The 13,124-nt window shown below is 45.7% G+C and overlaps 1 protein-coding gene across 3 annotated transcripts in view; it reads left to right on the plus strand.

Moving 5' to 3' along the window:
• Positions 1-13,124, plus strand: part of MVB12B (multivesicular body subunit 12B) — a 170,498-nt gene that overhangs the window by 57,093 nt on the left and 100,281 nt on the right. For all 3 annotated transcript variants that reach the window (XR_013994561.1, XM_081067717.1, XM_081067718.1), the window contains exons 5-6: positions 5,262-5,391; positions 8,894-9,016. Coding sequence is in view for 2 of the 3 variants with exons in the window: in XM_081067717.1 (XP_080923843.1) it covers positions 5,262-5,391; positions 8,894-9,016 (253 nt within the window). In the remaining variant the exon portion in view is untranslated. The remainder of the gene's footprint in view (positions 1-5,261; positions 5,392-8,893; positions 9,017-13,124) is intronic.

Genomic DNA, 13,124 nt, shown 5'->3' on the forward strand with positions numbered 1-13,124 from the left:
ATCTTAGTGGGTGTCAAGTGGTCTCTCATCGGGGTTTTGATTTGTATTTCCCTGATGACTAATGATGTTGAGCATCTTTTCATGTGCTTGTTGGCCATTTGTATGAGCTCTTCTCTGGAGAAATGTCTGTTCTTATCTTTGCCATTTTAAATTGGGTTGTCCTCTCATTACTGTGTTGTAAGAATATTTTAATATACAGTTGACCCTTGAACAACATGGGTTTGAATCACAGAGGTCCACTTATATATGGATTTATTTCAATAAATAACGGTAAATGTATTTTTTCTTATGATTTTCTTAATAATGTTTTCTTTTCTCCAGCTTGCTTTATTGTAAGAATATAGTATATAACACATATGACATGCAAAATATGTGTTAATCAACTTTATGTTATTGGTAAGGCTTCCAGTCAACAGTAGGCTATTAGTTGTTAAATTTTGGGGGAGTCAAAAGTTATATGTGCAGGGGGGCAGCCCCCCAACCCTCATGTTGTCCAAGGGTCAACTATATTATAGATGTAAATCCTTTATCAATTATATGATTTGCAAAATTTTCTGTGGGTTTTCTTTTCTCACTTTCTTGATGTCCTTTGAAATACAGCAGTTTTTTTATTTTGATGGAGTTCCGTTTATCTGTTTTTTTCCTTTGTTTCTTATGCTTTTGGTGACATACCTAAGAAACTACTGCCTAATCCATGTTCACCAAGATTTATGCCTATGTTTTTTCTAAGAGATTTATAGTTTTAGCGCTTACATTTATGTCTTTGATCCACTTTGAGTTAGTTTTTGTGTATGGTATGAGTTATGTGTCCACCTTTATTCTAATGCATGTGAATATCCAGTGGAATAACCATTCTTTTCCCCACTGAATTGTCTCATCCTTGTTGAAAATCAGTTGACTATAAACGTGAGAGTTTGTTTCTAGGCTCTGAGTTCTCTTCCATTGATTTCTGTCTTTCCTCGTGTCAGTATCACAGTCTTGGGTACTGTAGGTTTGTAGCAGGTTTTGAAACCAGGCAGTATGAATCCTCCAACTTTGTTTCTCTTTTTTTCAAGATGATTTTGGCTATTCTGGGTCCCATGATTTTCTTTTTTTTTCTTCTGGGTCCCTTTAATTTCCAGGTGAATTTTAAGTTTTGTCAATTTCTGTAAAGAAACCAGCTAGGATTTTGATAGGAATGGTGTTGAATCTATACATCAGTTTGGCTGTACTGTAGATTTTGAATGATTTCCTTGTGATAAGTACTTGAGTCTACTGGGTTTAGGCCCTCTGTGGTCTATTCCCAATCTTCCTCTACAAATGTATTCCTCATCTACAAGCACCCTATACTTTACCCACAACCGAGCCACCCACTGTTCACTTTTTATACCCCTTTCTTTTCTAACTCTACATATTTGCTTTGTTGTTTTCCCTGCCTGAAATGCCTTTTTCCTCAACTCTGAATGTCCACACCTTCCGCGTCTTTCAGGGTGATCCTAAGTTCTCCCACCTGCATCAGGCAGCCTCTGGTCCCTCGATACCAGTTTGAAGCAAGCTCTCCTCTCCAAGGCAGTTAAGATTGATGAATGCCTAGTCAGCACTGCAGGCTGTGGGATAGAAAGATGACTGAGGTACCAGCGCTCCCCTCAAGGACCTTAGTGTAGTGGGTGACCTGGTCCTGAAAACAAGGATGCCTAACAACATCAGTGGTCAGGGCTATCATCATTTGGAGGTCTGCTTTCTTGATTGCTTTTCATCGCACCAGGCACAGCACACATTTATTGAAGGGAGGGAGGGAAGCCAAAGGGAGTGATCGATTCTGCCTCTGAATTCCCATCTTTACCTCCACTGGGAGAAACTGCGGCTGGGCATAATGGAGAACGTGTACTCTGGAGCCATACTCACATGATATTGAGTCTGGCTCTGCCACTTACAAGCTGTGGGACTTGACCCTCCTGGGCCTCGGTTTTCTCATCTGTAAAATGGGGGGATGTTGTCTACTTCATAATGTTTTTAGCTTGCATTTTAACCATTTATATGTTTTCTCCATGTCTTTGCTACTTATCTCTTTCTTTGAGGGCAAGATCCATGTTTAATTTATCTTTGAATCACCTGAGGTACCCACCATACACCGGGCCTTGCTCAGAGGATGGGCTCAATAAAAATAATAGCTTTATTACTCTCTTGCCAGATTAACTTCCAGAAATACCAATGCACAATGCCACTAATGATCCAGATCCAGACTTATACGTGTTTTTCACAGGCCTGCCAGCATAGGTTTTACATTTTTTATTTAGTTTTGCTATGCTAATTTTATTTAATTTTCACTTCATTATTTATTAGCAAGACTGAACCTTTTCACAAGTGTTTGCTTGCTGCTTTCACTTATTCTTAATGATTTGTCTGCTGAAGAACTAAAATTGCCTATAGACTTGTATCAAGTTCCCACTTTTTCTCAGTGTTTTTCTTAGTTTTAAAATTTACATTGGTGTTAGCTTTTGACAACCAATTGACTTATAATGTCTTTCTATTGGTACACTGTAGAGCCAGAAGGGATTTCACATCCTGTATTTTCCTCTCAATTTGCTGAACCAGTTAAGTGAAGAGGCCCAGGGCTGAGTCCTGCGTGGCCTGTGGTGTGGCTGCTGTGGGGTGAGCCTGGGTGGGAAGCCTCTCCCGGTAATTAGGGGCATGTTGGTTGCTGCGCTGGGTTGCCCTGGCATCTTCAACAGGTTTCTTATCACACATGGAGGGTGAGTTTAGGCTAGCCTATTCCTTTCGAGTCATGCGATCATTTCCTGGAACCTTTCCCCAGGGGACAGGTGAGTCCAAGCTGACCAGATAATCCTATGGTCAGTCTGCTCTGTGCTGCAGTTTGAGTGCATTTAAGGACCTGATTTTATAAAGTCAGCCAAAAAGATGAGACTCCTGTAATTAATTTAAAATACAGTTGTTGCAATCCATATAGTACTTAAAAAGTGGAAGACTGTTTTGGTAAAATGCTGTGTCCTTCCTCTGTGTTCATTAGCATGACTGAACACATTTCTGTTGACTCTATAATATGTTTACTGAAAACTAGGCCTGTTTAAGCATGTGTAATTAGTGGCTCCATCTCTTACCCCTAGTTTGCCTAGATGGAGGAATAGAGCAATGAGCAGCCTAGCAAAAGCAAGTAAAATACCTACATTTTCATTTACTTTGAGGACAAATCTCACTTTCTTCATACTTTCAAAGGCCCGATCTTATCAGCTAATAGTTTTTGAAGGTGCAGGGTTGCTCAGGCCATTTTCCCCCAGGATACAGTCTCTGCCTTGTTGGGTACATGTTTGAGGTCTGGATTCAGGACATTATCCTGAATTGTTCATAGCTTGTAGGTCTACCCTAGCCCTCAGTTTCCTCACCTAGGAAAAGAACCGACAAATTTTCTGAGCTTCCACCTGGCTCTTTTAAAAATAATCCCCTCCCCAACAACAGCCAAGCAGCACCACTGATTCTGATCTCCCGTTGGTGACGTCAGCACCAGCTGCAGGACTGCCCTCCCCTCCTCCTTCTGCTCCCTGATTTGTATGTGCTTATTTCCTGCCCCAAGCAAAAAGTCCAAAAGGTCTTGAAAGCCAATGCCAAACCCTGACGTAAATTGTGTGCTGGAGGCTCCGTGTAATAATGATGTTAAGGATATTCATGGCTATTCTTGATTGAGCACTTACTATGTGCCAGGCACTGGGCTAAGTGAAGCATATGTTTTATCCCATTTCACCCACCCTATGCTCCTACGGGGTGGGGTTTCATGACCTCCCTTTTACAGATAATGGAAGCGAGGCTAAGAGAAATTAAGGTCATAGTGCTGGAAAATGGCAGAGTTGGGACTTCAACCCAGATTCCATCTGACTCATGTACTGAGTAACTGACTGAAACTCATGTTTAAAAACCACACATGAACAAACCAATACCTTCTTGGTCACCACTGGAGGTTGCTCGTGCACTGACTCACTGCTCTAAGACTTGATAAATGAAAGAGTCATGTATTTATCTTTTTTCCCCTCTACAAAGCCTATTTCAGAGAGATCAGGTAGCTGAGGAAGAAGTTATTTTTTATATAGGAGAATTCCAGCTAATAAGAGCAGAAGGAATGACAGATTTTGAAAATGACCGTTTTGAAATCTTTAGTGGAGCTAGACAACAGTCACGGGGGAAGTGAACACTGCTCAGAGAATGGGTGTTGGGGGACTTCATAACCAGGTACCAGGCTGACACCACCGGAAGCCAAGGGGGGCCTAGCTGGACGCCATGTCACGTGACGTGGTACCATAGGAGGTGCAGGCACCACCTGTGAATTGCTCCTGCCTAACAAGATCTAACCGGAACCTTACAGCCTTTAGCGGCGACTGCCAGTTTACAGGAAGTACACGGGAATGACCCGATTTCTCCAACTAATCGGTGCCCAGAAGACAAAGGCACAGTGGAGAGGTTGTTACAGTAAAAGAGACTTAAAAGACCTAACAACCAAATTCAGACAAACCAACAGTTAAATGGCATTTTTGAGATAATGGAGAAAACTTGACTACAGACCGTCTGTTGTGTGATAGTAAGAAATCGTTGTTCATTTTGTTAGGAATGATAACGGCATGGTGGTCATGTTTAAAACAATTGTCTGCCACAGATGCCCACTGAGATATTGACGGGTGACAAGACACGGTGTTGGAGGCTCATTTTAAATTCTCCAGCAGAACCAAGGTGTGTGTGGGGGTGAGAACAGCTTGTCCATTTTTGACAGTGGACAGTGGGTGACTGGAACATGTGGATTCATTTACTGTTCTCTCTACTTTGAGGAATGTTTGAAAATTTCTATAGTAAAAAGTAAAAAGGAAGAAAGTCGAGGTAGTAAAATGTAATAATACTCAGGGTGCCCTCCTGTGTGTGTCTGATGGCTGGAGCACTGAGCTGGTTGTGGTTGTGGCTCTTAGCAGCCAGCCCCAGGGTTTATTCCAAGCTGCTTCTCCTTGCAGAGGTAGACAGTCTCCTGGGAGCGCCTTCTCTGCCGAGGATGCCTGGGGTTGGGTCCTGAACACAGAGCAGGGGAACTGGTGCCTACTCTGCAGTCGCAGTCTGTCCACTGCGGCCCTGCAGAAGGCATGAGGGTAGAGCCCGGCCCTCCTGTAGGGCCACTAGGATGACCGGTCATTTCCACTGCTGGGGAGGGAATGTGACGGGAGCCATGGTGCTCAGAATTGAGATGTTGGCATCTGTGGAAGACTCATACCTTTTCCTATTCTTTCCTTCAGAGGAAGTAGCTTTTAGAAAGAAGAGGTTGTGCATTAAATTTATCCCACGGGATTCAACTGAAGCTGCAATTTGCGACATTCGGATCATGGGCCGGACCAAGCAGGCCCCCCCTCAGTACACGTTTATTGGGTAAGTCTTAACAACACAGATCTCTTCTCTTCTCTCTGCTGAGAGGACTCAGGTCAGTCAGGTCACTGCTGGGGACGTAGCCCTCAGATTTTCTGAGGGGCCCATGAGCTTTTCAACATTAGCTCTCGTTTCCGGTCTTCCTGCATGCCGCAGCCAGTCTGAAACGCCACACTACCGACCCCTCCGTACCTTTGTTCATGCTGCTTGCTCCATGTAGGCCTTTCCTTCCCCTGTCCTTCCGTGTGCTCGTCCTTCAGGCTCTCGGGGCCTTCTCAGACGGCCGAAAGCCAAGGTGTTCTCTCCTTTGTGACCACTGGGCCCATGACCCTGGACATGGTGGTGACTCGGACAAATCAGAGCCTGCTCTCATAGTTTGTGTTGTACCAGGGGTGACGAGCAACAAACAGGAAAGAAATGAGACCATTTCAACTAGTGGAGAAAAATGAGACACAGCAATGAATGGGGCTATGTCAGCTAGGGGCTCACAAAGGTGACGTTTGAGCAGAGAACTCAAGGTCAAGAAGAAACCAGCATGCAGAGATTTGAAGGCAAAGGAGAAGAGCAAGTGTACAGTGGGAATGAAGATGGCACGTTAGGGGTCAAAAGCAGCCCGGCGAGGTTGCGTGGCTGAGCGCGGAGGAGTTGGGATGAGGGGTGCAGGGGCAGGACCTCGTAGGACACGACAGAGGTTTGGATTCTATTCCAGGGGCACTGGGAAGCCATTGGAGGGTTCTGATTCGGGGGAAAACTTGATATGACATGACCACGTGCTAATTTGGGGGGCAGTGTTTTCGTCTGATGCTCGTCTTCCCCGACGAGCAGAGGACTGCTGAGGGCTGGGCCCACTGTGTCTTATTCACCCTGTAGCCTCACTGCTGGGCACAGGCCTGCCTCTGAAGCCGCTTCAGAAATACTAAGTACAGGGAATCTCAGGATTTCCCTCTCGGCTCTTTCGATTGTAAGTGACAGGAAACTCGCCCCAAGCTGGCTCTGCAAGAGGAAGAATTTGTTAGCTGACACAACAGCAGAGTTCAGGGGCAGGTTGGCTTCAGGTGTGGCTGGAAGTAGGCGGTCAGAGGACGTCACTGGGGTCTAGTTTCCCCCTCTCTCCTTGCTCTGATTCCTCATGGGGGACCCCATGCCTGGACATGTTCTCCCCTGGTGGAGAAATAGTGGTGCCGTCAGTTCACCTACTTCTCCAGGTTCAAATCCCCAGGCAAAGGTCAAATCTATGTTCTTGATAATTCACACAGAAGTTCTAGAATTCAGTCTTGTTGGTCTTGGTTGATCTCACGGGGGTCATGTGCACTCTGAACCCAACACTGCTACCTGGAAAATGTTCTCTCTTCCCGTGCTAAGCTGGAATTGGGGTCAGTTTCATTGAAACTCAGGGAATAAGAATGAGGGGGTAGCTGCCCCCCAAAGACAGCGGGGAGTCAGAATGGGGCGGGGAGGTCAATGGATGCTGGGTGTCCAAAAGATAATAGATGTTCATTATTCTCAGTCAACTGAAATTCGGGTCCGTCCAGTGAATCAGTGTGGTCGATGGTTTTCAGCCCCTCAGCTGTGTGCCTCCCTGGTTGGCTTTGCAGGTATCTCGCTTGTCCCTGTGGGTCCCCACGGACGAGTTCTCCTACTTGGCTTTTGAAGTCAGCCTCCTGGGTCTGGGTTGTGCTCTATTTTGCTTCTTGTTAACTCGAGCCCAGACCCTCCTCTTTAAAACCCAGGGCCTTTCCCTGTAAGTTAGACACAGGCTGGGCAATAGAGGAGCTGTGGTGTTTGCTTGGGGAGCTGGTATCACAGAAAGGGAGATTATTTTCATTTTGGTGCACAAGAGTTTGTTTAGACTCTTCAGCTAGTAATGTCAAGATTTTGTGGTCCTTGAGAAGGGCTCTCTGATCATTCTCTTCCTACACGCTCAAAAACCCTGTTTTGTAACGTGGTTTAAATTATTTATGTAAGTAGGAGTGGGAAATAGTTAAGAGCATAACCATACTTCAGGTATCTTGGAAGATCCATTTACATACAACTTGTACAAGGCCACAATTTAATGATGAATTTTTAAAGTCTAATTTCAGTTACTATGTGTATTTTTAGTTATAAACTATACCACTTTAGCCAATGTAACCAATTCTAAAGCATAGATTCTTACCATATATCTTGATGATCAAAACTAGAATCTTCTTTTTTTTATATCATTTTGAAAAGATTGTTAAATACAGTATATTTTTGTTTCATCTTGGGGTAAAAATTCTTTTCCAGAGGCAGACAATAAGGAAAGAGAACTCAGTTCAGAACTCTAAGTCACTTTCTCTCAAAAACAGGCCCAACTCCACATGTTACTTTGCAAGGGTTGGGTTATCTGCTGGGGGGTGATAAACCTCAGATGGGAACAGCTCCTCCAAGGCCTGACCAGGGAGAGGGGGAGAGACACCATGGAGATGTGGTGAAGTCGGTGGAGCCGATTGGAATCAGCCATCTATCTAATAAGACGTGATTGTAGTAGACTGAGAAGCTACTAGAAGTATTCACTGAACAAGTGTGTTCCCGTGTTTTTTAAATTTTTATTGGGGAATATTGGGGAACAGTGTATTTTTCCAGGACCCTTCAGCTCCAAGTCAAGTTGTTGTTTTCAATCTAGTTGTGGGAGGGTGCAGCTCACTGGCCCATGCGGGAATCAAACTGGTGACCCTGGTGTTATGAGTTCTGTGCTCTAACCACTGAGAAAACTGGCCACCCTGTTCTCATATTTTGAAGAGATGATATTCCTCTATATCCCAAGATGCAGTTCTTTGGGACAGTTGAGAAGTTGTAAATTGGATGTAGTTAAAATAATCTCATTATAATTCCTAAAAACAAACCTGTCCCATAAACGCTTGTGGCTGTGTGGTGTGCGGCCGGGCCTCTCAAGTCACAGGAAACCTGAGGTGGCATCTTTCAGGCCCTTTTGTGTCCACTCTTAGTTGTCATGGGGCACCTACTTCATGGTTTGAAGATATCTCCCAAGCTGACCCTGAGAATGAGGCCACCTGCGGGTGACATCCCTGCAGTAAGGAGCTTTATCCAGAACTTGGGGCATGTCCTAGAAACATGTGAGGCTAATTCCCCTGGGAGTTAAAAACCATTGCTCTATCTCACCCAAACCATACAAAGGACTTGAAGTGGATTGTCATGTGAACACCTACAATTAAATGGCAAAATAAAAACGATGTTAAAGACTGAGAAACAAGGTAAATGTCAAAGTACAGTAGGAAGACAAGCTCCGGTGGGTGGAGAAGACCATGTCATAAAGGCTCACCTAGTTGGGACAGTTGCCCTCACGTTCGTCTCTGAACTGTGACACCCAGAGCACAGAGAAGGTGATATAACCGATCTTTGTAGACGAGAATTGATTCCCTGGTGTTTGAGGCTATGACTCTTTTAAAAGAGTTGGTTTGCTTTGTCACCCAGGTAAATGCTTTGTGCTAAACAGCGCCATGAAGATTTCTCTTTTCTCCTAAAGGGAATTGAACAGCATGGGGATCTGGTATCGAATGGGCAGAGTACCAAGAAATCATGACTCATCTCAACCCACAACGCCTTCCCAGTCGTCAGCTGCTTCCACCCCAGCCCCCAACCTCCCCAGGTGAGGCCTTCTCAGTGGCATGTTGTGCTGCCATGCATGTTACAGTCACGTGGTATTGGGTCCCACTGCACAACATGTTAGAACACCTCCACTTGATATCTGCTGAAATGGTGCCGAAGCAATACACCTCTGGAGGACATGTTTAAAAATCCAATTAGAAATCTTTGCATTACTTGAATGTAAAAGCCATTCTGTATTCTATTTTGTACATATTCTGAAGGCTCCTGAAATAGAACATGCAACTTTAAATTGGCTTGCTATTCTAAAGAGCTCATAGCTGCACACAGACACTGAAACACTGGCTGGAAGAAGGTGGAATTCCTTCTCTGCCTTGGCCAGCAACTCATTTGAAACCCAGGAGGGTTGGTAAGTAATTACGCTCATTTTCATATTGTTTCCCTTCCCAATGAGCTACAACTAAGAAATCAGTAGTTTTGGCATGAGAATAGTGAGAAGTTTTGCAGGGATGTTAGTTTCCGTAATTGTTTCCACAAAGAAACTTGGGAGAGTAAACTGGTCGCTCTACAGCTGATTTCAGTCGTCGTAGAGGTAGTAATGGCCTGTACACTTTCTGCAAGAAGCAGATGGGGAAAGGATGCTGTCAGATTTAAAAAAACATCTGCGTCACTAGTACAGTCCTGGAGGATGAGGAACAAACAGCAGTGATGGATTAAGTTCAAGAGAGGGATTACAAAATAAGTAAAACAAGAATTGGCGAGGCGGCATCATGTGGGGATTGATGTAACGTAAATGAGAACGGATCTAAAAGCTTCTATGTGGGCAAATAGAGATAAATCTGTCGGGAACAGGACCAAACAGTCACGGGGGGCTCCCCTCCTGCTCTCCACAACCCCTACTGTGCCCTCCGGGAGGCACAGAGAACAGGGTGGTGTGGACTCCAGCTGTCTGCACTGCTCGCTGCTCGAGCTGAGCACCTGCCTCCCTCGGAAGGATGCGCTGTCGTAACAGCAGCTCAGAGGACTCTGTCCTTCGGGGCATTCCTCAGAAAGACAGTCTTGGCTTTCTCCTGACAGTTTCACAAACCAAGAGTGGTACGTAAATTTAACGACCCCTGGAATCCCCTGAAACTTTAGATGCAGTTTTCCGGTTCACTTTGGTTTGAAAAGATACGAATAGCTAAGGAGATACCCAGAGTTGCAGGTCGAGCAGTTGAGTGTCTGTCTGGCTTAGGAGTTCCACACTAGCATAGCTCAGTTCCTTTGTCACTACCCAGAGCATTGTCACAGCTGCAATCAGTGTCACCTCTGCGTCACCTGTGCTCAGGGTCATCTCGGGCCCATCACCTGTGCCACAATCATCTCAGGCCCATCACCTGTGCCACAATCATCTCAGGCCCACCACCTGTGCTCACAATCATCTCAGGCCCATCACCTGTGCTCACAATCATCTCAGGCCCATCACCTGTGCCACAATCATCTCAGGCCCATCACCTGTGCTCACAATCATCTCAGGCCCATCACCTGTGCCACAATCATCTCAGGCCCATCACCTGTGCCACAATCATCTCAGGCCCACCACCTGTGCTCACAATCATCTCAGGCCCATCACCTGTGCTCACAATCATCTCAGGCCCATCACCTGTGCTCACAATCATCTCAGGCCCACCACCTGTGCTCACAATCATCTCAGGCCCACCACCTGTGCTCACAATCATCTCAGGCCCATCACCTGTGCCACAATCATCTCAGGCCCATCACCTGTGCTCACAATCATCTCAGGCCCACCACCTGTGCTCACAATCATCTCAGGCCCATCACCTGTGCTCACAATCATCTCAGGCCCATCACCTGTGCTCACAATCATCTCAGGCCCATCACCTGTGCTCACAATCATCTCAGGCCCACCACCTGTGCTCACAATCATCTCAGGCCCATCACCTGTGCTCACAATGAGCTCAGGCCTATCACCTGTGCTTGGGGTCATCTCAGGCCCATCACCTGTGCTCACAATCATCTTGGGCCCATCACCTGTGCCCAGGGTCAGCTTAGACTCATCACCCCTGGAGCTGCTCCGTATTAATATCATATGCCTGGAAACGGGCACGGCCTCAGGGCAGGTTTAATCTTTCTGTTGGATAAGGAAAGAGCACTGATTCTCCTGGTTAAAGCAGGAAGAGCGATCTTTCCAGAAGCTTGCCAGTCAGTGGGAGGGCACAGTCACTGGCAACGGAAGTGAGACGGGCCAGGAACACAGGCCACGGGGCACCAGGCAGAACTGATGTAGTGCATCAAAACAAAGTGTTTATAAGGCTTATATATTTTATAACCTCTTGTACAGTTTATGGTTTACAATGGCTGCAAGGAAATTGGGTCAGTTTTGTTTTACTCGCCAAATAAAACAAATGTCAAAGTAGTCAATATAAAATGTATTCTAATTTGGCTGAGTTAAGTCAGCCAGTATGCAGTAGGATAATTGAATGTTACATTAATGCTTCCCAGTAAAAACCACCTGTCTATCCCAAGCTCTCCTCCCTCGCTGGGCAGTAATTTACAGGTGGCATGTACACCTATGTGAACCTCCTAATTCATCAGGGCTTTTTTTTTGTTTCTTTGGTTTTTGTATTATTTTCTTATCCAATATCTTTGATTTAAAAAAAAACATGAAATGCTGATTATTTATTCAAATTTTCCATTGAAGATTTATGAAATGATGAGTATGTTACTTTATTTCTTGAGACTTCAGGTCTCTGTAATCTCGCCAGCAGAGAAATGTGAAAGCGTTCTCTCTGGTGGTGAGCTGTGGGTGATGCATGTGTTCCCAGTGGCGGCTCTGCAGTGGCTCTGTGGGTCCCCACTTCTTTTTTTCCACCCCTGAGCCTCAAACTTTAAGCTGAACTGGTAGTCTCTTCTTATCTTCCTGTTTCGTGCTTCTGTCTCTTTGCTTGTGTGGACCCCTGTACAGTGGATGTGTCTCACATCTGGGCCTTAGATATCAGCTCAAATGCCCCCTCTCACAGGAAGCCTTCCCTGAACACCATGCGGCTGGGACTCTCTTCTCTGAGCACTTCTCCGCTGCTATGCCTCACTTTGTGTTGCGGTCAAGTTGTGAACTCCTCGAGGGCCAAGGGCATGTCCAGTGCCTGTTAGCTCCCAGTGCTCAGCTCCGATCTAGGCATGTATTCCCTTTTATACAAATGCGTCTCCAACAGCCTAGGGCCTCATGCTGCTATCCCTCTGCCCCCATGACTCCAAGCCCTTGAGCACTCCTGGGTCTTTTTCTGATTGTGAGAGTAATATAAGCTTGTAGTACTTTGAGAGTATAGAAAATAATGAAGACACAGAAATTCCATTTGAGGTGAGCAAAGGCGCAGAACCTTGGTTATATTTCCTTCAAGTCATTCTTCTGTGTACTTTTTACATAGGTGATATCATATCATAGCAATTTTGTGTTTTGCTGCCTCTTTCTCATGTAGTATTAAACCACACGCATGAGAAATACTTCTTTAAGCCAGGTCTTTGTGTGGACGCCAGGATCAAGTTGCAAAGCCAAGGCTAGAGTGAGAATATGGTGCTGCATCGCCCTCTACTGACCAGAGTCGGAGGCAGCGGCGGGAGGGCTGGCGCCGGGGTTCCTGAGCCAGGGGCAGCAGGCCATTTTCCCAGCAAATCCCCTGTGGGAACTGCAAGGGAACGTGGGAGGGGCCAGTAGCAGACCTTATTGCCTTCTTGAGCTTGAGCCTTTGTTTCAAAAGCTAAAATCGTGTGCTCTGCCTCCATTTCTTATGTTGCCACTCATATTTCAAAGAATTCCCTGACTTTTTTTTTGGAGAGCTGTGACCCCCCGCTTTTTCAGACAAAAGGGGCAGTTGGTGGACCTTTACAAAGATGATGTGTCATCACCTGAGGACCTCACGGTCCTAGCAAAACTGCCTTCTCTTTCTAGAGGCAGGTACAGCCCCAGGAATGAGTGCTTCCTGCCTGTTTCCTTTCTATAGTGAGTGCTAGTCATGGGGCCAGAAACAGTCCTCCTTCAGAAAGGACAGGCCCCTGGAGAGGCCGAGGCTGCCCCTTGGCCCTGTCTGGTGAATTGGACGCAGTGTTTGGCGACATCTGTGGCCACAGGCAGGAGAAGACGTCTTGGTATAGTG

The sequence above is a fragment of the Rhinolophus hipposideros genome (genome assembly GCF_964194185.1).
Source record: "Rhinolophus hipposideros genome assembly, chromosome: 11".
Classification (NCBI taxonomy): domain Eukaryota; kingdom Metazoa; phylum Chordata; class Mammalia; order Chiroptera; family Rhinolophidae; genus Rhinolophus; species Rhinolophus hipposideros.